We start from the raw sequence: 27,351 nt of genomic DNA on the forward strand, positions 1-27,351 counted from the left end.
AAAACTACCTCTTATGGTGTGTGCTTAGTGACTGTTGGGCTTAAACTACCAACCCTGGTAATGGGAGCCCAGTGAATTTTCACTGTGCCACCACAGCTGTGAGAGGTGGCAGTATAAACACTGATCATAAGCAACACAGAAAACGGCGGGCAAACAAACAAAGGAAAACCAGGAGTGATGTTAACTCAAACTAAAGACATCAACTCAAATGCTTTTCTCTTCTTGCTTCAGCTTTTCGCTGTTACCAACATAAACTTTTTTCTGTTCTCAACTTAAACTTCTCTTTTCTGTTCACAACTGTTCACTTTTCTCTTTTCTGTTCTCAACTGTTCACTTTTCTCTTTTCTGTTCACAACTGTTCACTTTTCTCTTTTCTGTTCTCAACTGTTCACTTTTTTCTTTTCTGTTCACAACTGTTCACTTTTCTGTTCAAAACTGTTCACTTTTTTCTTTTCTGTTCACAACTGTTCACTTTTCTGTTCACAACATAAACCCACTGCTACTGTTCACCCCTCTACAAAGGTGCGATGGGGAAGTGTGTTTGGCTGGGTGTATTTATACCGTGCCACACAGGTGGGTCTGGTCAGCGTTGATTACCACTGGGAATTCTGTGGCTTGGAGTTCTTTGCTCCAACCCCACCAGCTTTCCTACTTTGCTGGCCGGGCCCCCTGCTGGCGGCTGGCGGTAGATGCTGCCTGCTCACAAGAACTACTTCACTACTGTACTTAAGTACTAAAATGCTGCATTATTTTTGGAATTAAAGTTTTTATGTGCTGCATTGTTACTCGTTACAATTATAAAAATGGTATGTATCATTTCAAACCCACATTATCACCGCTAGAGCAGCAGATGGCACTGTCCCGAGGTTTGATGAAGCTGTGAGCTTGCATGCTGCCGTTCTTTCTTTCATTCCGCTGCTGGATCGGGAACACTAACGCTAGAGCTTTGTTAGTTTGTTTCGAGATGGAAAAAGAACCACTAGAAGAAACACAATCTTCACCACCTTCAACTTCCAGTAATTGTGGCACTAATCACTTTTATTTTTACATAAGAAATACTCGCATGTGGCCTAATGGCCTAAGAGCTTTTAGCTGTAGTTTAGTTTACAGAGAGTGAAGCTCAGGGTTTTAAGCTACTCTCCTCACTTGTTTTTACATGAAATGCTTGTATGTGGCAGGTTGAGTCAATTCTGATTAGCCTTTCTTTTGGGCGCGTTTGTTTAGAGAGTTAAATGAAGACTCCATGTTCATGTACTCTGTCTTGTACATTCCTGTCCTTGTACCACAGCCAAAGGAATTGTGACAGTCCTTAAGTCTAAGCATTTGAAAAACTATAAACATTAATATATGTTTATATAATAACATATTTAAATCTTTGACTGCTTTCTGTAATACCTACATAACACAATACTCATTCTTTTACTTTCAGTACTTGAGTAGTACATTATAAACTATTTGCAATAAGTACAAAAAATGTTGAATACTGTAGTACCTCTACATTAGTATGGTGCTTAAAGAACACTTCTACTTAAGTCACCTTTTTGATAGAGCACTTTTACTCAAGTCTGGGTCTCTAGTACTTTGAACATGTCTGTTAATGCCAGATACCGCAGGATGCCTTCGGATGTCTTGTGTAGTACATACCTTGAATAGTAAGATCTGTTGTGGCAGTACATGGGGTCCTAAAGTTATGGCTGATAAGTGTATTTAGACTCTCATTGACTTGAATTCAGTTCCTGCATTTGAGTCTTAATGGCACAAAAACAATAGATATTGAGCATTCCCTGAGTTTCATCACTGGCTGTCATTTAAAGGGACACACACACATTTTTCTTCTTATTTTTTCCTGAGATCCACCCCTTCTTGTTTTTATGGTCCTTTTTCTGTCTCTGTCCCTCAAGTTTTGAGACAACCTGTTCCTGTTGTCTACATCGGTACTGCCTCCAATCTGGCTTTCCGCCTTCCTGCTGCCCATGTCGATGCTGTCCTGCTCCAGATGCTCCCGCTGATTTAGTTCACAGCAGGATGGTGCTGCATAATTGTGCATGTGACTGTTTAGCCTGCATAGACTTTACATGGCTCCCGCACTCCCATTCCCATTTCACACTTTATCTGGCCATCATACTTTTTACATCTTTTTCCATTTTTGCAACTAGACTTCTTTTTGTTGTGCGATCTGGTGTTGATCAGAGGAGGATGGGTTCCCCTTTGTGAATTTTGGTTCCTCTTAAGGTTTTGTCCTCTTGATCTGAGTTTTTCTTCCACTTTAAGAGCTATACGAATAAATATGAATTGCATTGAATCATAACATAACATAAACCAGCCATCATTTATGACCATTTTGTAACCTCTGTTTATCCATTAGTATTTACACTGTTGATACTGTACCTTTAAAGCTGGCATATGTAAATTACTTCTGTTCTGGTGTGCCTCTAAAACAGTAATCCAGGCCCAGATAGCAAGGTGATGTTAATACATCATTACATTTTGATCAAAATCATTCTTTTTGGTTAAGGTTGAAATTTTGATATCAGAACTATGTTGGATCAACGGTAAAGTATCGAGGAAAGTTGCCGGTTCCTAATGTTGGCAGTAATGACACTGAATATACATTAATAGTTATAGTTGACCGAGAGATCATCTGAAAGAGGACACTAAACCTCACTAATAATATCAACAGACCCAAACAGGCGTTTACAGCTAAATGCCATCTCTGAGGTAAAAAATTTCATTTCATTTCATAACAATAAAAATGTTCAGTTTCTGAGTGACTATTGCTAATACATATATCAGTTCCAACTGAGGAACTGAGAATTATTTTAACTAAATGAACTTTAGCTAAATTACTGTAGCAAAATGCCTGGTTGTGACTGAAGTCACTGATTTTATTTTTTATAGTTTACTAGCTAGCACTATGTCTTCAGCTGTTAATAGAAGCGCATTACTTTTATTGCTCACATAATGTGAAAGTAGTGCAACGTATAAACTAGTTTACCTTTTCAGTCATTAGCCTGGGGAGCTAGCTAACATTATTGTTGATAGTATGATTTTAATTATCACAAGAAAAATTTTACTCGCTAGGTAACATTATGTAATAAGTCATAAAATAAGCTTTATAAGGTTAAGCTTTTTGATTAAAAAAAAAATTTAGGCTCTGCTATGCAGGGTCATTTCCACAATATGATCCTTTCTGTACATAAAGCAGGGTTGATTTTACAGATTGTACAGCAGTAGAATGATTTTAGATGGTTTTAAGATGACTGAGGTAGCATATGGTACAAATTCAACGTTGTTTCAATATTAATTCAAGGTACATAAGTGATGATGAATCAACATCAGACTGGAACGTTGATTTAATGAAGTTAATGTGCAACAGTTTAACATTGATTTAACATCTATTTAATGTCTGATTGCTATCTGGGGGACTGAAAGACAGCTTAAAACTTCAGTGTGAGTAAGCAAGGCCAAGCAGTTGTAGACTGTACATTGCAGTGCACGGTGCAGTGGTGGCTCAGCAGCTAGGATGTCGGGCTATTGATGACAGGGTTGTGGGTTTGATACCTGGGTTCGGCAAGCTGCCACTGTCGGGCCTTTACCCTGCCTGCTCCCTGGGTGCTGCAGCAATGACTGTTCACTGTGTGTGTTTGATCACTCTGGTGTATGTCTTTGTGGATTGGTTAAAGGCGGAGGCCAAATTCCATCTGGGTCCAATGCAGAATATGGTTGAATATGAGAGTATAGAGTTTATAGAATATAGAGTCCTGCATTCATAACTTGAACCTTATTATGATCCAAAAGCTATAGAATAGCTACCAGAAACAACTAGAAACTATGGGCAGAAATCTTATAAATGAGTAGTAAATATGTAATGAAGAAGGAGCAAACCAACATTATGGAGTAGAACATGTGTAAGGCTTTATTGGCTTCATACTTTTTAGTGTAAATAATTGCTTTATATAGAGAGAAAAGGACAGATATTATGTTGGTCAGCTTTAAAGTTGGAGGAGGAACACCAGAACAGACTTCATCATAAAGTTGAAAGAGGAGCAGCAAAACAGGCCTCATCATTTGAACTATTGGTCGCCCCTTGATAGCTCCTGCTACCACGTCCTCTGCTGGCAGTGAACTGACATGCTGAGGGTGACCCTGTTCCCATGAGACGACAATCACATGCAGTGGTAAAGTGCTAAGGAGTTTACAAGCATGACAAAGAGTTTCTTTAAGACACGCTGCCACCTACTGAAAAAAAAAATACAGTACAAATGATCACAATTGTATCTCTTTGGTAATTTGGGATCACTCTCAGGAAAAAAGGTGCCAAACTCCAGTCCAGGAGAGACAGATTCCTGAACAGTTTGGAGATTTCCCATACTCAAGCACACCTGAGCAGCTCAGAAGATGTCTGAGGTTTGGTGCCAGGGCAGGGAAATCTATGCTGGGCTCTGGGTCTAAGTTCCACATCGTGGATACATCTTCAGTATGTTTAGTTTAGTAGGGAACATAGCTGTACCATATTTCTTTGCAGATGATTTTACACTGTCTCCACACACCCTGTCTGGAGTATAGATACAGAAGCACCCTTCAGCATAAGATAAAACACCCTTCAGCATAACACAGTGGTTTGTTATGAAAACAAACGAGTTATATTAAAACACAGGTGACAACAATCCAGTGCAGTTAGTTGGTACGATAAATAACCTGTAGTGCCTGAACGTGCAATAAGTATTGGGGCATTGCTCTCATGCTTAGTATCTAAATTCATAATTCTTTTAACACACATTCCGTTCAAGTGTTTCCATCTTTGTCAAGTCTCTTTTCATGATTACAGAAAGCATTCATTATACAGGAGGCCAGACAACATACAGCCAGCATATCTACTTAAGGTGCAATGTTGTATATATCTGTTCCAGCAGTATTTTCACAAGAATATCTTAAGAGAGGTCAGAGAAAGATATATAATATAATATAATATAATATATAGATCAGTCCCTTTTCATTGCTACACAATATAAAATTATATAAAATATAAGTTTAATATAGTATTACATATCATATCCTGTCTATACATAAATAAAACATGCTTTCCAAAACTACAACTAAGAATTTACATACAGTAGTACTGGCTTAAAAAAAAACAATAATAATAAATTAATAAATATATATATGAAATTAAAAGTAAGGCACCCCTGGACAAATTACATGTTTTGTTGCTGCTTAAAAATATTTTTATACTTCTAGTAACTAGAAAACTAGAAATAAATTAGAAAACTAGACTAAACATAAAATCTAATAAAATGAGCAGAAAATGCCATGTTTAAGGTTGTTTAAGTGCCTGTTCACTTAAAAACGCAATAAAACATCATTTGAAAAGGAGTGTCCGTACTTGTATCTTAATTTTTACCAGTAAGATGGAAATACTACCAAAGAGCAATGTTGGTATTTTCATCCACCAGTTTCCCTGCTCCTGTACAGTTACCATTTCAGCAATACTAGCAAACGATATGACATTTCAGTGCTAAGCGCCAACTTTTGTCTCTTTTGTCAAATCTTCTCAATCTCCACATGTTCCGACGCCAGGTCACTGAGGTGTTGGGTCTCCTGTAGTGGCAAATGGTTCTGTGTTGCTTTGGATAAGCCTTTTACACTGCGCGCATCAACCTCTGCAGTTATTTCTGCCAGAGTCTTCCCTTTGGTCTCAGGCAAGGCAATGAAGATGAAGATGGCTGCAACCACAGAGACCATGCAGAATGGCACGAAGCAGAACTGACCCAGACCATTGACTATAAAGGGGAAGGTCATTCCTACCAGGAACAGGTTGATCCACATCATTGAGCCGGCGATCATGTACGCGGCAGGCCGTGCCTTCTGGTCGAAGAGTTCGGTGGGCAGTATGCCAGTCACTCCTGCAGGACCCATGCCAAAGCTAAGGATGTAAGCGAAGACACATGCCATGCTCAGGTATGGCATGCCAGCCACTTTGCCCTGCAGACAAAGGGCCACGGTGAAGACCACTGCCCAGACAGCCATGAGCACATATCCACCTATGAGAAGTAGGCGCCGGCCCAGTTGCTCGATCAGCAGGTTGGACACTATAGATGCTGTGAATTCGCAAGCTCCCGTGCCAATAGTAGCATACTGGATCTTGTCCATTGGAATTCCTGCCTGTTGAAAGATGTAAGAAGCGTAGAAGTAGATGGAATCATTCCCACAGAGCATCATGGCTGTGCTAGCTGTCATAGCAATGCACAGCTGTCGCCGAAGGCTTCGGTCGGTCAACAGTTCCCACAGCGTTTTGGCGCGAGCCTGTCCTGCTGCTTTTTGCTCCTGCAGGATCTCCTCCATCTCAGAGCCAGAAACATCACAGCCTCGCAGGCGGGTAAGAGCGTGACTACAGGCCTCCCTGTCCCCCCTGTCGATGAGCAGGTATCTGGGGCTTTCTGGAAACCAAGGCAGAGTGAGCAGCTGAAGCAGTCCAGGAACAGCGTTGCTGGCTAGCAGATAAGGCCAGAGGGCCTCACTGCCTAGAATTTCTGTTAGGCCAGTCACCTGCCCCAGGAAAATACCCATTGCAGTGAAAACAGCAGAGGAAAAGGCGACAGCACCTCTTAAGGCCTTAGGAGCGCTCTCCCCGAAATACATAGGCTGGACGTTCATGCTAATACCTGCATTGACCCCAACGAGCAAACGCGAAACAATGATCATCTCAAACGACCGGACCGAACGGCTGCTCAGGGCCATGAATGCGCTAATCAAAAGGAAACTGTTATTCATCAGCAGGGTCTGCTTCCGTCCAAATCTAATAGCCATTGGCCCGGCCAGCAGCGATCCCAATAGTCCGCCAAGGGAGAATGCAGAAACGATGAAGGTCCATAGCAGGATCATCTGGTTGGCCTCCAGAGATGTACCCCACCTCTCCACACACGTCTCATTGATGAACCTCTGAATGTAGGTGGTGGGAGCGTTGATGATGGCAAGGTTGTAGCCATACTGAAGAGTCCCTCCAACAGCAGCAGAGCACACAGTCAGTGTCAGAGTTAAAGAGCAGCCCTTGTTGTTCTGTTTCTCACCATTTTGATTCATCTTGAGTTATGAAGCCTGAGCTCAAACAGGAGGATAAAGCTTGCAGTGGGTTACATACAAACACGTGTGTCAGGCTGACACATACTGACAACAGTGCTCCAACGACCTGTAGATCAGAATGACTGAGGGCAAAGACCGGCACCTCACACGCTTTTACCCACCACTGTATTGCAGCGTGAAGTCAGACACAAAGATCCTCTCCAATTCGGCGCATGTGCACTGGGTCTTCTTTTCAAAATAAAAGCTGACCTGAGACTTACTTGGTTTTTAGCGCGTTTTTGAGCAGTCCTCGCAAAACATGTTTGCTTACAATGTTGACACGTCTCAGGCTGATATTGAAAGTTATATTTAGTGCTGAGTTAGCTGCATAATGTCAGCGTGCGAGGAAAGAGGCTCACGATCAAAAACGTGTTGGCAGCGGTGGGATTCGAACCCACGCCCCCGAAGAGACTGGAGCCTTAATCCAGCGCCTTAGACCGCTCGGCCACGCTACCACGGGATACCCCGCTTGTATAATACGACCAATGTTCAAAATTACAACGAAAAGAGAGTCATAAATATCGCCATATCCTCGTTATTAATTAACGTTGACATACGGCGTTTATCCAGGGTTGAGATGAATCCCATTTAGCTGCTCTTGCTGGTGATTTTACACTAATCTACATAATTTCCCCTGGCATGTTATTTCTGTAGCACTCCATCCCATGCTTGTGTATTACCCTATGATAACTTGCCAGTAGAAACTCCAGACATGATATTACCCGACTGTGGCAACGTGACTGAGTTTTATTCAGTAACAATCGTTTAGCGATATAGCAAATTAAATAACACCAATAAAGTCACATAGTTCAAATTAATTAACAGTTTATTTATTTGTTGTTGTCTCAGATACCATTAGCTCGTTTTCCACATTTGTTTGGATTACTAAACGTTAATAAATGAACAGCTGATTTAACAGAGACTAAATTAAAAAGCAGGTAAAAATCAGGAGACTTTTATCTGTGGAAAATCTTTTTAGAGAGCTGGTTCTTTTGGCTCGGCTCACTAATAAAAGAGTCGACTCTTTCAGCTCTCAAGTGGCACCATGGATTCTTTGTTGATTAAATCAATTTATTACCAAATTATGTGTAAATGAATTATTAATGTATAAACATACATTATGTGAAATGTATTATTATTTATATGGCTTTTTTCATATACCCAGTTCGCATATGCCTGTGCAGGTTGTTTGTGGAGCCTGCTCGATATGAAATTATAACATTGCACAGTCTATCACATTAAAATGTGTCCAAACTTTACCACGTCTCCTGTCCCTTATTTCCCTCATCTTTCCAGCGTGTCGTCTGTCTGACTACGTAAAGCCCAAAGTGTCTCTCGCTCTCTCTTGTTTCCCTAAGGGACCTTTGCCTCAACAGAAAATCGGCTCTCAATCAGGAGCCGGCTCCCGTCGTTCACTTCACAGAGCCGACTCTTTGAGCCGGATCGTTCGCGACAGTCCCATCGCCGGTGTTTGGCTACGTCATAGGAAGCGCGACGAGCGATTAATAGCGGATAGAAATGTAAGTCGTTATAATATCTGCTGTAATCTTTAAAATCACGTTAGTGTGCAGTCATGAGGAGTGTGTCTTGTTTAAGTTTTATACTCGTCGTTTAATGCAGTCTGGTATTTTGTGACACTGAGCCGGAATTTCTCGGGCACGCGCTCTCCAATCAGCAGCTGTGTGTCCAAACACTCGCCTCTGACCGACTGTGCATGTGGATGTGTGTATAACGGAGGGGTGTGTGTCAGGATGTGGCTGTAGCTTGCTGTGGATGGCTAATAACATACGTGTCTTTAGGTTTTTGTACCGACGTTGTCCTTCAGATACAGGCTAAGTGCAGTCAGTCCTGCATCTCCAGATGTTTCCTCTCATATTATTTCTGTAGCACTCTCTTATAGTGTCATCCCATGCTTGTGTATTACCCTATGATAACCTACCTGTGGAAAGCACAGACATGATATTACACAGCAGTTTTTTTTTACATGAGTAGCCATGCCTACCTTTCGTGTAAGCCCCTGTTCTGCAGCCCACCTGTAGGCTTTTGCACAGTCTTGTTATCCTGGAATTAGCTTTGTGTGGTCCTCCAGACACTCAGAATATTTCTAGACATAGCTCGGACTACAGTGTCTGTTAAAAGGACCCACTATTAAAAACTGCTAGCACTGTTTTCAATAACTAGAAGAAAAAAGGTAGCTAATAATAATGAAGTGATATTAATATAAATGAGTAATAATGTATATTACAGGTGTGTGGAGAATACAGTATAGCCTCTATTTTGAAAAATAAAAAAAACATCTGACATATGAGGTGATTGTAATAAAACTGATAATAGAAACTGTGCTCAGTTATAAACACTCATCATGGACACATTTGTCATGCACATGTTTGAGTTATATACACTTTAGATTTGGTTAAATGTTCCTTGTTGGCTATGTAACAACTCTTAATGTGTCAAAATTAAATGTGTTTTCCAAAAGCCATTTCACCACCTCTGGTTTCTGTGGGGTCATTGTACTGTAGGAACACCTCTACTTGGGTCTCTTTCCTCATTATTTGAGCCATGTGCAATTTACCAGTTCCACTGACAGTAACACAGCCTCAGAGCAGACTGCTCATATTAATTGATCTGTCATCACTGTTAAATTGATCTCTCATGATCTCTCATCACCGTTTTAGGGCTCCATCACCAACCAAGAGGAAGGACCGTTCTGAGGACAAACCCAAAGAACGAGGGAAGGACAAAGCAGGGATGAAGGAGAATGCTGAAAAGGAGAGGGGCAGGGAGAAGGCCCGCAAACGGCGAAACGCTTCTAGTGGCAGCAGTAGGTTGGTTATTTGTGTTCATATTTTTGGACAGTTATATATTCCCCCTGCATCTTCAGTCTGATGTTAAAGTGTGTGACCGTAGCTCAAACTCTTATGTACATTTTACGTGCCCTATTGTTTCTTTTTTTTTAATGCCAGTATCCCAACTTTCTCCTGTTGGTGTGTCTCTAGCTCCAGCTCTAGCAGCAGCTCTGCTTCCAGTTCGGGCTCATCGAGTGGCTCCAGTTCATCCTCTGCTTCCAGTCGCTCTGGCTCCTCTAGCTCTCGCTCATCTAGTTCCTCAAGCTCGTCTGGCTCTCCCAGCCCCAGTCGCCGTCGCCATGAGAACCGCAGACACTCCCGATCCAAGTACGTTATGGTGTGTTGTAGGACGGAAGTTCTTGCCATAATATTCTTGAAGGCTTGGAGCTTTTTAATTATTTAAAAAGCATTTGGGTGTGGAGGGTGTGAAAGGTATATAAGATATGGTAGCATTTCTATATTAGGCAGGAGACAAATATAAGGACATACCAATAAGTGTCAAAGAAAGGCGTATGGTCAGCGAAACTTAATAAATCGTTTTTTAAAGCCCCCTTCAACATAACAGCCTCCCTCAAGCATTAGGAACTGTTCTGGTCTCTTAGTGTACATCACACATGCACTCACCCACTTCTGAAGAAGATTATGAGTATACTGGCTTTCCATATCTCTGTAGAGCTGTGTCTGTAGACACCACTGAACTCTCAAATGTGTGTTAATCTTTGTAATCAGGGGTTTATGCACTGCAGGCCAAGTGCAGTATCTTTATGTAGTCGTGGAGAACTGTGTTCTTGCTGACACAGTTTGATCACATCCTCTGTTGACCTCAGTCACCTGAGGAACAGCTGTCCTTCATTTTATCCTAATGCACAATTATCCCTCTCACTTCACTGATGTCTTTTTCCATTATTCAAAATGCAGATGCCCTTTAGTCACTGTTTCTATTAAAACATTGGCCATCTGAGCATTTTTTTTGTGAGTGAAGCTCCAGCCACCATTACCCAATTTATGAACCGTCTCTTTTAAAGTCACCTGCATCTTGTCCTTTTGCCCCCCAGACCCAAACATGAGTTAAACTAGGTCTGATACTTTTTAATACATGCCACAAACCATGGAAGGATATAATTTGCATAATTGTATCATACATTACAGCTATCTGGGAGCATCTGCGCTTGTTGCTTTTTCATTTATTAATGTGTTTCCTTTAATATGTCACCAGGCTGTGTATCTTTATAGGTTTTAGTGTTAGTGATGGAGAAGCTGTGTACATTGTGTACCTTCACTGCGGTAATGGTGTTTTATGGAGAGAATTGAATGCATTTAAGAAGTGACCCCAGACAGAGCCTATTATAACACTGTCACCACCATACTATGTTAAAACTTCAGATTAACATTGTAGTCTTGGAGTCACACTGGAGAGTTATCATATTCATTTAGTTAATGAACTTCTATCAAATTCATAATCTATCACTTTATCATTGTGTTCATTAATAAGCCACTTGAGGTGCCTCTGCATTTGAGGACTGACTCTGTTACTCTTTAATAGATCCAAGTCTGTGAAGAAGGATGACAAAGATCGTCGCAGGAGGAGCCCTAGTCCACGGCCCACTAAGGTTTACTTGGGCCGCCTGACCAGGAACGTCATTAAAGTGAGTGAGAGCTTATCTTTGGCCTGAAGTTTCTACTCTGAAGAGATCGTTGCCAGACCTGATTTACTCTTAATGTAATCTCATTAAGGAACACATCCAAGAGATCTTCTCAACCTACGGAAAGATCAAGATGATTGATATGCCGGTGGACAGACTGCACCCTCACCTCTCTAAGGGCTATGCCTATGTGGAGTTTGAAACTGCAGATGAAGCAGAAAAGGCACTCAGACACATGGATGGAGGTTGCTGTATTCTAAAATTCTTTAGTCTGTTCTGTATGCATATTAAACCACTGCAGAGAGATCTGGACATATACGCAGGCATTGAGATTCTCCTTAATTGTGGTGATTGCATGGTGTTCACAGGTCAAATCGATGGCCAAGAGATCACTGCTACAGCTGTCCTGACCCCCAGGGTGCGCCCTGCCCCCCGCCGACTCACCCCTCCACGCAGGATGCCACCTCCACCACCTATGTGGCGACGAACCCCACCCCGTATGAGGCGCAGGTTAGCATACCACCTAATGTACAAGTGCTGGGTGTATTACTGGAAAATAAGAAGTCCTTCCTTAGTCGAAGTGGGTGTGTTATAGAACAACAGCATAAATATGCAGAGGAAACCTGTTCTATAAAGAAACCACAGATTAGACCTGGAGTTCCATATTGGGGCAAGTCCCCAAATAGAAACCGACCTGATGCTTGCAGTGTAACTAACTGTACTTCACTTTCTGCTGTAGGTCACGGTCTCCGCGGAGGCGCTCTCCACCGCGCCGCAGGTCCAGATCCCGGTCACCAGGACGACGCCGCCACCGCTCCCGTTCCAGCTCCAACTCCTCGCGGTAGAGGGCAGCATTTCTCTTCTGCTCCTGTTACATCTCTCTGCACCCTTTCAGATGAAAAGTCCTCATGGCTGTTTTTTTTGGATGCTGTTTGTTTCCAAACACTGAGCTGTAATGGTTCTGGAATACTACTGTCTGTTAGAGTTGCTCCCTTATTGTAAATATTTTAAATTATTTGAAATGTGTCAGTTTTACCTCTGTTTGTTGTAAATATTTGGTAAATGCCACAGAAATGACAAAAAAATGTTTAAGTCTAGACATGACCTGTGGCTCTTCTTATCCTTACAGTTTCTGAGTCAGACTGAGCATGAAGATCCCTGAGTTAGTCTATAATTGTTTTAGGAGTCAGATTTCTTTGGTGTGCTTACTGTGCAAAACGTTACATTGAATTTCAAAACAGGCATTAGAGTTTAGATTTTGTTTCTTCGTTACAGATCTGTAAGATTCATTAAATACATGGTGGTCAAATAAACAAATCCAAATGTATTTGATCACCCTTCACTTCAGTTTTCATTAGGAACAAATAACAAAATACCATCCAATTTATTCAGCATGTTTTTCAGACATTCTTAGTAGCAAACCACACCCCTCATGAACCTGTTCTTTTGCTGATTTACTGCTAACCAGTATAGATACATCCACAGTCACAGTCTCACTTGTCTTTTGTAGCCCTGTGAAGTATCCTGGTGACTGGCACGCGTAATAAAGGAAAACCCAATTTTAACATGAACAGCTTTCAGTTTTTGGTGTGTTTTTTGGTGTGAACTGCATGCTTATTGCGCAAGGTACAGCACATACATCAGAAGGGGGGTTATTTATTTTATAATAATAATGAAATAATTATTAATAATAAATACATGTAATAAATATTATATAATATTGATACGTGGTGGTCAATTTTATGTTTAGATTTTCTAAGGAGAAATTGAAACATGAAATAAAATACTTTAACAATACAATTCACATTTAGTTGCAGAGTTTAACATATTAGCAAATGTTTTGTCATTTTGCAGCAACTTAAACAAATAAAAAAAAGAAAATAAATTATTTGACCAGGGCTGCCCACACACTATATATGAAATATTGAATTACATTGAATAATAAATATTTATGAATATTTTAGTACATTTTAACTCTGTAACCAAGTGACTTCCAGAGTGCATAAATCATGTTTTAAAACAAATCTAAAAACCAATTATCTCACTAAAACAATGCCACAACAATAACAACAATGATAAAACAGTATTCATGATGTTCTCAGTTTAAGTGATCTGTGAACAGTATTTTAACATCAGGTGAGCACTGTAACATCAGTTTGAGATCCAGTATTCAGTGTATAGACTAGCTTTAGTATAGTGGCCCTACAGGAGTTTCTGCATGGTTTTTAGCTTAATATAGTGTGCTGCTACATTAATGGTTTATTAGTGTTTCTTAAGATATTTTTATCCTCATGTTATGCCCCGTAGAAGCCCATGGGAAGCTATAAAAGTATGAGGATACTGAAATATGAAAAAAAAAACACAAGGCAAGAACATTACATATCAAACCTTTTTATATGTACATAATTTACATAATGTAAACAATAACGTTTACAACTTAAACAACCTAAAGTAATGAAAAGACAGTGGTCTTCATCATTCTCTACAGGTTTGCCTCCTTGTTCTCTGCCTGGGACTGGTCCATCAAATCCCTGAAGCCCAGCTTTTCCAGAGGCTCCTTGGCCATCAGCTGCCTAAACAAAGTGTAAAAGAGAGAGCTGTAAATCGTAAGTGGGTGAGTGAGTGAGTGATGGATGGATGGATGGATGGAGGGGTTCTTGGTTAGTTGAATATCTCTCCAGTCTCCTTCACTCACTTCTCCATTCTGCACTCCAGGTACTCTTTAGACTGAAGTCGACACAGAGAGCTGTCGAAGTTGTTGTCTTTGAGGCAGCGCATGAACACCTCTTTAAACGTTTTACATTCACCTGCGAATACAACATTAAGACTGGTTATCTGGTAAACTGACTTTTATTCGAGGAGAATATGACATTAAGTTAAAGACTGCCTCTGCGCAGACCTGACAGCTGCCATCAGGACATGGCTAGCTAGCTACTGGTTTAGCTACTGTCAGCTACAGCGAGCAGAAACGTGTTTTCTCAGTTACCGAAATGATCTAAGGGGAAGGATCCTTTATCAGGCGGGCGAGGTTTGAACGCCTTGGTTCCAAAATTCATCGCCGTCGACATGATTAGCTAGCCTCTGTTTCTGTGATCTACCTAGCTAGCTACATTTACCCCAAGCAGAGGACACGCTTGGTTCGTGAAGCCCACCGCCGACTGCGCCTCCCCTACATTTCAAAATAAAAGTCCACACCGAGCCCGAGCGTCCACAACACGCACAATCACGCACAAACACGCACAATCACGCAAACACTGTGTCTTGAAAAAGCATTTAACCCCGTAAAAGACAGGAGATTCTTCTGCGTTATAAATGACAGGCCAGTATTTTTTTTTTGCTGTGGTTTATGCTATTTTACAATACTGACTAATACAACTCTGGGTTCCTAGAATTAAAGCTAAACATATAGTCAATAAAGAATATTTAATACCAGTATTAAATAATTCATCAATCAGTGTTAAAAATGTTCTTTACCATATCTAAGTGAACCGATGAGGAAAATAAAAAAATATGTTGCTACGTAATTAACAACCCAACTGGTTAAATAAACACTGTGTAACATTTTGGAAATGTGTTATATTGCTCTCATAATATACATTATTATTATTTCAGTACATGTTTATTGGTAATATGAAAGACTGGTGAAGGATCTGGACTGGTATAATATTTTTTGACTTTCATTCCCTGTTTGGTCTCAACAATCTGTTGTTAAGATAATAAAAGAAAAGAAAATAAAAAGGCACATTTGTGACCATTTGTCTTTGATTCTGTTCCAAAACGTTACTGTAGGCTAAATTTCCTTAAATTGGGACACTGCCCAGCTTTATTTGGCGTCGGTCTTCCTTGGATAAAGCAATAAAAGTCAAGAAAACTATGGGTTCACACAAGCTGTGATGGCATGTGCTCAAAATCACATGACTTCTCAAATGTCCAATCTTAGATTAGGATGGATTAATGTTTAATCAGAAAGCACCACAGTGCAAAAAAACAAAAAAATGTCCCACGTTAGGCTAATCAGTTTAAAGCTTGAGTTTTTTTTTTGTTTGTTTTGCTTGAGCGTGAAACATCATGCTTTTCTGAACACAGTTTAGAAGAATAAAGCTTTTAATTCATATGTACAGTTTACAAACAATATATACAGTGGTTTAATAAATTAGGTTTGCAGGTGTGGGTTCTCAAAGCTTCGGAACTTGGCAGGTCCAGCTGGTGGAGTCAGGCTGGTACACAAATTCTGTCCTGAGGAGCAAAAAAAGAGATGTAAGCTTAGACCTGCCATTTGTGTTTGTAGCTAAATTAACATTATCAACATTGTCAGGGCAATAGGAAGCATGGGAGTAGCTCTGATAATCAGTATTGGCATAATTGGAACTTGGCAACTGTTCTTTAAATTGTGTCAAAATGTCAATGGACCAAAATAAACGGTGGTCATAACGAATGGACCAATAGAAATGGTGGTCACTATGAATGGACCAATAGAAACAGTAGTTATGATGAATGGACCAATAGAAATGGTGGTCATTATGAATGGACATCGTAGTTATAATAGACATAGTAGTTTAAGGAAGTAGTTATGATGAATGGACCAATATAATTGGTGGTCATAATGAATGGACTAATAGACATGGTGGTCACGATGAATGCACCAATAGAAATTGTGGTCATGACGAATGGACTGATAGAAATGGCAGTCACTATGAATGGACCAATAGAAATAGTAGTCAAGATAAATGGACCAGTAAAAATGGTGGTCATGACGAATGGACCAGTAGTCATGGTCACAATGAATGCACCAATATAAATGGTGGCCATGATGAATGGACCAATAGAAATGGTGGTCACGGTGAATGGACCAATAGAAATGCTCCAAAATGACTTGGAATAATTTGTTTTTAAATTGACATCCTCTGAAAGGGAAGCACATTAGCCCCAGTTTTTTTTATCTGGGCTGCTTGTAAGGTTTGCCCTGCACTCCCCTACTATCCATCATATGTTGATTCTATTTAAGTAGCGTGAATTAAATAAATCTAACTCTGCTATTCACCTTTGCTATGAAACTGTCCTACAGTGGATCAGGATGTAGGAATACAGTAATGTTACTCACTCTCTTTTTTGTGGTTGTCCATTTCCTCGACACAGCAGACCCTCGTCACATGGGCAGATTTGGTTGATGCTAAAGGCTAGTCCTCCATCTGGCACAAAGCAGCTTTCTCCCAGCACCAGCCGTCTTTTACACACCATCTCACCGTGATGGCGAGCGCAGCACATCGAGGACCCACAGTCTTTATCTACTTTACAGCGGGCACCTGAAAGAAAGAGGTTGACCACAGTTACATACTGATGAGTAATCTGGAAGGGGCTGTACATCCCTGACCGCAATTTGGGTCACAGAAGCACATTGAATACTGGAGGAACTGTGTACACAGCCCTTATGTCCATCATTTAATGGTTTAAATGGTGCTCATCTGTGGGCATACTGTTGTCCTTACCCTCCTGTCCCACCGGGATGCTGCGGATGCATTTGCCGAACATGCAGCTGAGTCCACGCACACACTGAGCATCTCTGCGGCAGTACTTCCCCTCTTGTCTCAGGGGAACACACAGGCCGAAATGGCGATCACAGGAGAAGCCCTTTCCACATGCACGGTCATGTTCACACGCCACCTAAAACAAAAACAGGACGATTAGAGTAAGAAACAGAAACTTGATGGACACTAGATGTCCACATGTTTATGGACACCCCTTTGCACACATTGCTGACAGATGGGATGTCAAAGTGTCTAGTCCCTGTAGAGAAGTATTGCTAATAGAATAGGACTCTCTGGAGTAGATCAACATGAACCTATTGGTTACTGTGCCCAATGCCAGGCATGGGTTGGAGGGATATAAAGCCCTCCCAGCATTGAGCTGTGGAGCAGTGGAACTGTATTCTCAGGAATGAAGGTTGGTGCTCCATCCAATATTTGTGGGATAAGTTGGGGATGAGATGGGGTGATAATGCAACATCCTGACTAATCCTCACTAAGGCTCTTGTCACAGAATGCAATCAAATTCTCACAGCAATGCTCTTTAAAATCTAGTAGAAAGCCTTCACTGGACAGTAGAGACAGTTACTTTAACAAAATCAGGATAAACTGTATAATACCCTTGATTTTGGAATGTTCTGTCATTGAGCAGGTGTCCCAATACTTTTGTCCATGTAGTGTATGTTCAATACACAAAGTACACTGATTAAAAATGCTATTTGTATAACATGAAAAGCATCAGGGCACAGAGAAACATCATTAACTCACCATATCCCCCTCCTGGCTGGCTGGGTATGTCTCTGTCTCTCTTTCCCTTAGTCCCACTGGTCTTTCTTTTGGAGGGCTATAGGGCATCGAGAGCATCCAGGCCCAGATCCTTGCCTGAACAGCTGACACGAACATACACAAACACAGGATTTGCAGGAACCTCATTGCAGGGTTCATCTCGGATGATCCAAAGCTAGAAAGGGTGCGTGTGGCCTCCAAAGTGGCTAGAAATGCCTGAGGTTAGTGTTTAAAGTTGCATCAAAAGTAAAAGCTTGTCGTCCTCTGTGTGATTCTTCCTCTGCGAGGCATCAGTGGCTTATGACTGTCCCTGTCTTCTCCAGCTTATATAGCCAAGTGCAGCCATCCTTTCTCTCATTCCTCTATTTGTTAAAGCCACAAGATAGGAGGAGACAATTAGTAGTTAATGGATTAGCAAAATGGCTCGCCCCACCCCTTAACCCCCTATTGCACGTAGGTCAGTTTGGCAAATGTATCAGCTGCTAGAGGTGACGGAGGGGGTTAGGGGAGGAGGTCGTCTGGGCTAATGGACAGATAACAGGTTCCCACAATGGGGCAAGACAAGCACCTCACCTCCATTCACATACACACAGATAGGGTGAGGGCCTGAATTGCAGACAAACAGCCTGTGGAGAGCTGGAGCGTGGAGAGCCGTCCATAGGGCCGCTTGCTGTTGACCTCGGCTCCCTGCCTCTGGACAAACAGCAAACCCCCCCCCACCCGCCCAAGCCTTGCCAAAAACCCCCCATGGACCCCTCAGCCCCATGCTGGGAGTAATTTGCAGTAGCGTGTTCCACAGACGACAATGGCCACCTCATTAAACATAATTATCATCAGCGTTCAGCTGCTCCCTGCGAGCAGCATAACACTGCCAGGAGGGCCAAGAGGCTGCTGCTTCTCTTCCCAGACCTGTTTTAGCAGCAGAAGCAGTTAGTAACAATAAGCTAAGCTTTAATTTAACGTATTTATTTAGATTTAGATTTTATTGATGATTTATACACTACAGTCTTACATTTAAAGGTGTCATTCCAGAAGAACCACAGAAGAACAAATAAGTCAATGAATAAACAGTTGTTGTCAAACGGATTCACAAAAGAGGGATTTTTATGGGATCCGTTTTCATTTATTTAGTAGCACTCAAGAATAACTCAAGAATATCGGAAAGTTGGACCAACAATCTTTTTCTTTATTGTCTTTTTTTAATAACAATTTTTATGTATTAGAACAACCTCACTATCTCTGTCCTTAACCCCTTGAACAGCCTATGGACCGTCGGTAACCAAAGGTGTAATTACAAACTTCTATTTTCAAAGAAGCCCCCCCCAGTTTCTACAGAGGTCCTGCCTTGCTCCGTTAAGGGGTTAAGACATTTATCAGAGCTGTTGTTATTATTATTATTATTAGTAGTAGTAGTAGTAGTAGTAGTATTACTAATGTGTCACATTAACCCCTTAAACTGAAAGAGTCTGTAGATGTGCTTGCTCTTACGTTCACTGTGCCAAAAATGGAAGGATAATAATAATTAAGTAACTAATAACAGGGCGTTTTTCTAAATTACTTGGTCAGACATTCTCCTAATTCACATTTTTACTTCTGCATTATGAGGTGCAACTGAAATATTTTGTAAGATGTTCAGTCTGTGTCCTTACCTCTCAATCTATAGGTAAGAACCTTCCCTATCACATGACGGGAGGCCTCCCTATTCTCATACTTCTGAACTGAGGTGTTGACAGGATTCAAAGTTGCAATTACAATCTTGCTAAACAAGGGGGCAGTTAGACAGTTGTGACACCATGTACATTTAATTGAATGGAAAGCTGAGAACCATTTTTTCATGTAGTGGAATGTTATAGCTTTGAGTGGTGCAACGGTCTAAATTATTACATGCGAAGAGATCCTACATTCAAATGCTAGCAAAGGCTCAGAGCTCCACTGTCAATCACCTCCCAGTCTGGGGACATCATGTGATAGGGAATATGTAATCAATTTCCATTGCAGCTCCTTTGCTAATGTTTTTGAGTCGGTTCAGTTTAACCCTTTAATTTAACCGCGTTATTACATATCTTCTATTACCAAAGAACAGCCCCACCAGTTTATACAGAAGTCCCTGTAGTTGCTGATTAATGTGCCTTAGTTAATAAGAGGTTAAAATGTTGATCAAACTGAGACACACAAAACTGAACTTAACTGATAGATTTGCTTGTAACGTTTCTATTAGTTACTGTAACTTTTATTAAGATCAACTTTTTATTAAGATCAATAACTGAATAATAAGCTTAGAGTTCAAAGGGGTTAAAGCAGATTCAGACCAAACAATCATCAGCATGTGTGTTCTCCATATGCATTGTTTATGGTGAACAGATGAGTCTGTTGTATCTCTGTCTCTGTTTCTGCACTCCTGCACATTGCTTAATACCAGTGCTGTGACTAACCGCTTCTGTATAAAACATGGTAATCAGCCATGCTGCCTTTGACTCATCTTTTCTGCTCTTCTCTGCAATGGAATTGTATTCTAATGTTTCCCATCATAGCACCAGTCTAAAGGCTTTATTAGACAGCTACAACTGCTATTCAGTAACTGCTATGAAACGAGTATGCAAGTTATGCAGTTACGAGAGGGAGGAACTGAAGTGTGGACTCACATTCAGACCCTTACAGTTTAGGCGGTTGACAAACAAACTACTTTCTTCTGTTTGCTCAGGTTACGGTGCAGGTTAGCAGCAGTGAGTGGATAAGATCTCTCCGTGTGTCTGGATCATTGTGGTGGAAACGCAGGCGCATTGTCCTAAACCCCTGTGCATACATAGCTCCTGTCTGCTCTGAGAGCATCGTCTGCCGTCTCATTAGCAGCCAATTAAAAGTCCTTATCAATTAATGACGGCTTCACTGATAATGAGGGAGAGATTGTCTAAGGAACTCTGGTAGAGAAGCTGAGTTTTTTACTATTTAAAAAGTCTCATTTTTAAATAGTAAATAGTAAATAGTAAAATGTCCAATCTAAAAATATAAACAGAAAAATAAGCTTAAAGTTTTCTTAACCCCTTAATGCAGAAAGACTTATTACACACTAAGGTGTACTATTCAGTAACTACAGGGGCGTCTGTACAAACTGGTGGGGCTATTCTTCGGGCTGTTTAAGGGTTTAACTTTGAACCATTTATGTTGGTCTGTTCATTGTGAAATCTTTAAAGCAATGCAAAAGGTAACTGGATCCCCTTCGCAAGTGAGTTTTTTTGTTAGTATGTGCGCTGCTGCAGTTTTGCTGCATTTAAGGCAGAATTGAAAGGTTCTGTGTTTTAGGGATGCGCTGTATGTTGTGGGAAGACTAATGAGTGGACAGATTTGTTAAATCATTATTTTCAAAGCTGATTGTTGCATCACCATCAAAGCTGAATGCTTGGATCCCATGGGTGGGACCTTACTTACAGAAGGGTTAATTTGTTCAAAACTTTTTTTGTGTGACAGCGATGGTATAGTTATTCCTGTAAGTGCACTTATCTTAACTGTCATACAAAAACCTTGTATCTTCATTTTTGCTAGTGTTCACTTTTTGACATAATGCGAATCTGCCAGCTGTTCTTTACAGGTTGCCCTTTACATCAACTTCATGATGAACAGACCAGTATTTTGAAATACTTCAAATGTTGTTTTTTGTTGCCATTTTGGAAATATGAGGTTTTTGTGTAACAGTGATTTTTTACATTCTTAATAGTAAAGTACATCTACGTGTATATAGAGTATAATACCATGTGGGATCCATCCTGAGGATGTGTGTGCTGGAGCTGGCACAAAGCCATTTTTCTTTTCAGCTGATCATCTCTACTAGTTCAGAGTTTGTTTCCCCTTAAACACTACTAAGCTTTCTAATAAGGTTCTAGGTTTTTTGTACTAAATAGAACCATTAAAGACCAAAACCAAAAATCTGTTTTCTGCCAGTGCAAAGCACACTTTACCCAAGCAAAGAATCCTATACGCACTGTTTTTTGAGTTGTAAAATTCACCCCCATTAACCTTTCTAAAGAACCCCTGAAGAACCCTTTTTAGGAGTGTACTCAAACTCTCTACTGCCCCACGAGAAAAAAACACATAGCTAACAGTGCAAGTGTAAGCCTTTTCAGACTAGATGTGTTACAGGATTGAATCAGAATCAGTCCTTACTCCCTTCGATATCCAATTCAGCATTTTCCGCTAATATCATCCTGATTCCGACACCCACTGATACCTTACACTGATCTATAAGATATCAACCTGCATGGCAGCCTTAAAAAGTCAATAATATAGACAACATTTATACCCTGGTCCTGCACATTTGACTGTTTTTCTGCTCCAGCATACACACACACACACTTGTTAATGAGCTGATGGGAGTGTTTGGAGAAATGAAGCTAAAATGCGTGGGCAGGTACTCCTCCTGAACCAGGGTTGGGAACCACTGATATAGACAACTAGGCCTGCCTTACACAGTCCACACCAAATTATTTATTTAGATAAACTATGTAGACAAAAGTATTGGGACATCCGTTCTTTCATGGTTTCTTCTGAAATCAAGGCCATTAAAAGATCATTCTTTTGTTAAAGTAATTGTCTCTACGGTCCAGGGACAGCTTTCTACTACATTTTGGAGCATTGCTGTGAGGATTTAACTGCATTAACAACAAGAACGTTTAGAAGGTCAGGATTTTGAAAGATTACCACCCCACCTCATGCCCAGCTCCCCAACACATTCCAGAAGTGCTGGATGGAGCACCATCATTCCAGATAACACTGTTCCACTGCTTCAGGGAGAGTTTATACCTAGTCCTTTCCTATTGGCAGTTTTTCTCTACAGGGACTAGACAAGCTGTGTGTGTGCATTTGCACATCTGTGTCAGCAATACATGCAACATAAAGTAGCTGAATGCATTCATAACAAGGGGTGTCCACAAACATTTGCAAACATATAGTGTTAAATAGAATGCCTTTAAATATACACAAACTGATCATTTGTAATGTACATTATGAACACTGTCTCTGGTAAGCATAATTCCTATATTTCTTGTCCAGAAATATACGAATTAGCTTGATTGTCTGACCCATAAATGCTCACATTTGAGGTCCTACAAACCAGTTCTTTAGTGCTTAACACTAATAATATAGGATAACACATGACATTAAGCAGATGCTCCTATTTAGAGGAGCTTACAGCAGTGCTTCACAGTTCACTCACCTGTAATCCTAGAAACTGCCAAATACAAAAGCCAGAAACATAAGATGCAGAATGCTCAACAGCTAGATACAACCACTACACTATATCTAAATGTCAAAGAAGTGAGATCACAAGCTATAATAACTGAAGATTAGTGCTGACAAGCAACTCTAAGTCTAGGGGACTGTCCTCCATACATTTTGAGGGATGGTGGATTAAGTCAAGCCCCACTTCAAGCTCAAAAGGCTCTTGGTATGGATCATGTTTTGAGCATTGCCATCAGGTATGGAAGTGGTCAGTTTTTGGCGTTGTAGACCAGCAATACGGTTGTAAATCTGATGGGCAGCTACAGGAAGCTAGTGAAGAGAACACAGTACAGGAGTACAGGAGTACAGGAGTACAGTACTGAACTTAGAAAGATTGAGCAACAAGGGCTTGATGGCAAAGAAGAAACAATAACTTTATTGGACAAGGAAAATGTGGATTAATGCAACAAAGTGTTGCTCCAGGGAAATCTGGATCATCTATGTTGGTTCATTCGCCATCAAACATTAACAAGGCAGCTGGTGTTTTCAAATAGTGTTAAACAAATCATAGAATTTGAAAAAATGGTTTCGACAGCGGTTATATATTTTCTACATATGTCAGAATGAATAGATTTGAGTACCTGAATACAACTTAGACCCAAGATTCCAAACTAGCTTGTCTTGGATTTTATTACACTGAAGAAAAAAAAACAAAGCCCAACAGTCTGTGTGTCTCTGAGCGATGCATGAATTTTCGAGGTGACATCCACTTCCTGAACAAACAGATGTGAGAAGATGGTCTCTAAGCATCAGGGAGCAGCGTGTGAATGACAGCGTAATCCAACACAGACTGTTTATTTGGATAGACCAACATTGGTGTTCCACCACAAGACAATAAATTGACGCGAGGTGTCTGTGGTATTGGAACAAAGTGGAGATCTACCCCACCCTATTTACTTTCTCTGTTAGGCCTCCCCAACGCATTAGCGCTCTTCTTTACATTCACACACACACATACACTTTCACGGTGTTTAATTAGGTGTTCATCGCCCCAGCAGGGGGTAAGTCGCTCAGTTGACCCTGCAGTAAGTGTTATGTTAGTAACTTCCAAATAAATCGTAGATTTCCTCATTGTAAAACAGTTGGAATCCATTGTGTTGATGGGCAGACTAATGTGTGTATTCTCTGTTTGTTTCTGGGTGCTTGCAGGTCACCGGGTGTGTGAATGTGTTTTCATTTAATAGGCAATGCCTCACACATTATTTTAGCTGTCATTGGCATCTGAACACCCACTCTGTTCCAATCAAAATACATCCAGACATTATAAAAGCAAACAGATATGAAAAGCTGAAAACCTAAAGTAAATAGCATGCTTAGAAAGAGTGTGGAGTTTCATGCATGAAATCATTATTATGAAACTGTTTCCAAATCATTTTAGTTTAAGTATTATTATTATTATTACTAAACTACAGCTCCTCCTAACTCGTTCAACACTGCAAATTAGAACTGACGCTTGTTGGCGGTGAGTCATCAGTGTTGGACTGATCATTGTGCCATTACCACACAACTACAAGACAGCGGTTTACAATACTTTTCCTTCTTCTTTCTTCTAATCTGTTCTCTTCTCTTAGTTTTTTTTTCTCCTCTTCTGTTTTTCTCCTCTTTTGTCTCTTCCTTTCTTATCTCCTCTCTTCAGTTTTTCCTCTTCTTTTCTCTTCCCTTCATCCTTTTTCTCTTCTATTCTCCTCTTCCGTCTTTTCCTTTCTCTCCTCTCCTCCTCTTTTTGTTTTTTCCTCTTCTCTTCTCTATCTTTTCTCTTCTCCTCTGTCATCTTCTCTTCTTTCCTCTTCTCTTCTCATTTTCCTTGTTCTCTTATCTCATCTAACCTCTTCTTCCTTTTTTTCTTCTCTTTCTATCTTTTCTCGTCTCCTCTCCCCTCTTCTTCTCTCCTATCTTCTTCCTTTTCTTTGTCTTGTCTTTTTTCTCTTTCCACTTCCCTTCTTTCATTGCTTTTATCTGATCCATTTTCTATTCTATTCTCCTCTTTCCACTTTTCGTTGCTTCTGTCCCTTTCCTTCTCTTTTCCTCTACTACCTGCTCACCTTGACTCATTTCTTCACTTCTATGCTCTTCTCTCTTCTCCTTTCTTCTATTTTTGACCTCTCATTTTCTTTCTTCTCCTCTCCTTTTCCTTCTCTTTTCCTTTATCATCTTCTCCACCTTCCTCTTCTTTTAAGCTCTTTCTCACTCATCTATTGTCCCTTTTCTTTTCTTGACTTTACCTTCCTCTCTCTTTTTCTCTCCACACTTCTTTTATCCTTTTCTGATTTCTCTCTCCATCTTTATCTTCACCTTTTTTCCCTGCTTATCTTTTTTCTGCTTCTCCTTTTCTTCTTATTTTCTCTTCTATTTTATGCTCTTCTCTATTCTCTCATCTCCTTTCTTTTTTTTCCATTTCTCTCCTTCTATTTTTGTCTCTGCTTCCCCCCTTTTATTCTCCTCTTCTCCTTTCTTCTCTTCTGTTTACTTACTCCTCTTCTCTCTTCATTCCACCTCAGTGTAAGTCCCACTGCAGTAGCAACAGCGAGGATGGCACATTATGAGTGAAAGTTCACTGTTTGGTGTCACCCCTTGTAATTAGTGAATTTTGCTAAAGTGCACCCATTGCGGACATAGGTGTTCACTCGAGCACACACAGCTTGTACAGTGTAATCTTCACAGAAAAACATTGCGAGGAGAATGGGACACTCTGTAGCAGAGAAAAACCACTATTGATTTCATAAACTTTACATGACATGAAGGATCTTCAGATCTTTCAAATGTTCTTCACACTCCTCAATCTCTTTTAGAAAAATGGATCTCTAAGGAACCAAAAGTGTTGTATTCTGTGGCTTCGCTCAAAGAACACCATGTTGGACCTTTACTTATTTTTGAGAGTGTAAAAAAGCCACCCAGCATTGAACCCAGAACTGTGGTAGAACAGTTTTTTCTAGAAGGACAGAGCTTGGTCCAAAACATTGGACAGTGTACCCTTTCAAACAGTATAAAATGAACATCATGTGAAAAGAATAATGCACTCTTAATATTTTTATCTGAGTATTTTGACCATCTCTCGTTTGGTTGAAAGGGATTTTTGCCAGCGTTCTCTAAAGCTTGTCCAACGTAGCAACAAGCAGTGCCAAACTAGCATAGACCGTTAAACACACTGCCTTTCTGACAGCGCTGTAGGCTACAGTGAGTGACTGCGATGAAACAAAAGAGCGTAAAAAGAACGAGGGGACGCGAAAACTGATTTTTTTTCAAATCAAAGCAAGCCAAAGAGACGCCTGTTACGACCGCCTAATCCCATCTATCAAAAACATGTTTTGTGGTCTATAGCACAGACAACTGGAGGCCAGTAAACAATTGGAAGCCTCTGGAACAGGCCTCAACCCCTGCAGCGGGTGAGTGATTGGGGCTGTGTGTGTTTAGGGAGCACACACAGAACCATGTTCAAGTTGCTGTTGGTAGTCTATTGGTAAATTCTCTGGGCTCAGATTGTTGTGTTTGTTTATGGGGGGTTTTATATGCTTCGATAGAGAACTGAGTGTAACTGTTGGCGTCATCTTATGAGAAAATTTGTACCACGGTGACCTCCAACAAACAGCTGTGTAATGGAAACAGTTCTATGGAGCTTTGGAGCACGAGAGGTGGAAAGCACACGGTGTATCTGTTGCTTTAAGTGTTCTGAGATATTTACAGGCAAAAATTACACACGGCATCAGAAACACATTCATCCATAGCAGTAAAACTTGCAGACACAGCACCATAAATATCCGAGCGGCTGGCTCACATTGACCTTTACTGCATCTGGGTTGTTTCAATTATGTTGTTACTGACGGATGATGTAATAGCTTGTTTGGTTAAGAGACGTACCTCTCTCTATCTCTCTCTCTCTCGTTTCTTCTTTCATATAAAAGAAGAGGCAGGACTGTTCTGTTTTCCTTTCCTCAGAAGCAGGTGATGACCTTCTGGATATCACTTCCAGTGCTTTTCTAATCCCTCTGTGTTTGTTTTCTCTCCTTGAGGACGGTCACCATGCCACTACTCTGCTGTCTGGACGGAGATTACACATTCTCATCTGACAGATGTATGGCTTTGATGAACACTCCGTAAAGAGATGAGCATGTCCTAATATCTTATTCCTGTCTAAGCAGCTGCTGCCTTGCTGCCTGATGCATG

The 27,351-nt window shown here is 40.6% G+C and overlaps 4 protein-coding genes and 1 non-coding gene across 5 annotated transcripts; 1 reads left to right on the forward strand and 4 right to left on the reverse strand.

The window, feature by feature from the left end:
- Nucleotides 1–3,913: 3,913 nt before the first annotated feature.
- LOC140543977 (solute carrier family 2, facilitated glucose transporter member 11) lies at nt 3,914–7,243 on the reverse strand. Its single transcript, XM_072667311.1, has one exon. The coding sequence runs from the start codon at nt 7,078–7,080 to the stop codon at nt 5,542–5,544; it is 1,539 nt and encodes a 512-aa protein (XP_072523412.1). The 5' UTR covers nt 7,081–7,243; the 3' UTR covers nt 3,914–5,541.
- Nucleotides 7,244–7,492: 249 nt separating this feature from the next.
- On the reverse strand, nt 7,493–7,574 carry trnal-aag (transfer RNA leucine (anticodon AAG)). Its single transcript has one exon. It is a non-coding gene; the product is annotated as a tRNA-Leu (tRNA).
- Nucleotides 7,575–8,558: 984 nt separating this feature from the next.
- LOC140543904 (RNA-binding protein with serine-rich domain 1-like) lies at nt 8,559–13,196 on the forward strand. The gene is made up of 7 exons (XM_072667211.1): nt 8,559–8,639; nt 9,798–9,947; nt 10,119–10,295; nt 11,512–11,614; nt 11,703–11,856; nt 11,980–12,121; nt 12,351–13,196. Coding segments are annotated over exons 1-7 (834 nt in total). The 5' UTR covers nt 8,559–8,637; the 3' UTR covers nt 12,457–13,196.
- Nucleotides 13,197–13,986: 790 nt separating this feature from the next.
- Nucleotides 13,987–14,757, reverse strand: cox19 (cytochrome c oxidase assembly factor COX19). The gene is made up of 3 exons (XM_072667592.1): nt 14,598–14,757; nt 14,307–14,418; nt 13,987–14,184 (listed from the first exon to the last, which is right to left on the reverse strand). Exons 1-3 carry the CDS (start codon nt 14,677–14,679, stop codon nt 14,094–14,096), a joined length of 285 nt encoding a protein of 94 aa, XP_072523693.1. The 5' UTR covers nt 14,680–14,757; the 3' UTR covers nt 13,987–14,093.
- A 1,029-nt stretch (nt 14,758–15,786) lies between these two features.
- Nucleotides 15,787–18,078, reverse strand: LOC140544428 (uncharacterized). Its single transcript, XM_072667950.1, has 4 exons — nt 17,902–18,078; nt 17,098–17,272; nt 16,713–16,914; nt 15,787–15,847 (listed from the first exon to the last, which is right to left on the reverse strand). The coding sequence occupies exons 1-4, from the start codon at nt 18,076–18,078 to the stop codon at nt 15,787–15,789; spliced, it is 615 nt and encodes a 204-aa protein (XP_072524051.1).
- Between the last annotated feature and the right edge of the window lie 9,273 nt (nt 18,079–27,351).

This window comes from Salminus brasiliensis, chromosome 22 (genome assembly GCF_030463535.1).
Source record: "Salminus brasiliensis chromosome 22, fSalBra1.hap2, whole genome shotgun sequence".
Lineage (NCBI taxonomy): Eukaryota > Metazoa > Chordata > Actinopteri > Characiformes > Bryconidae > Salminus > Salminus brasiliensis.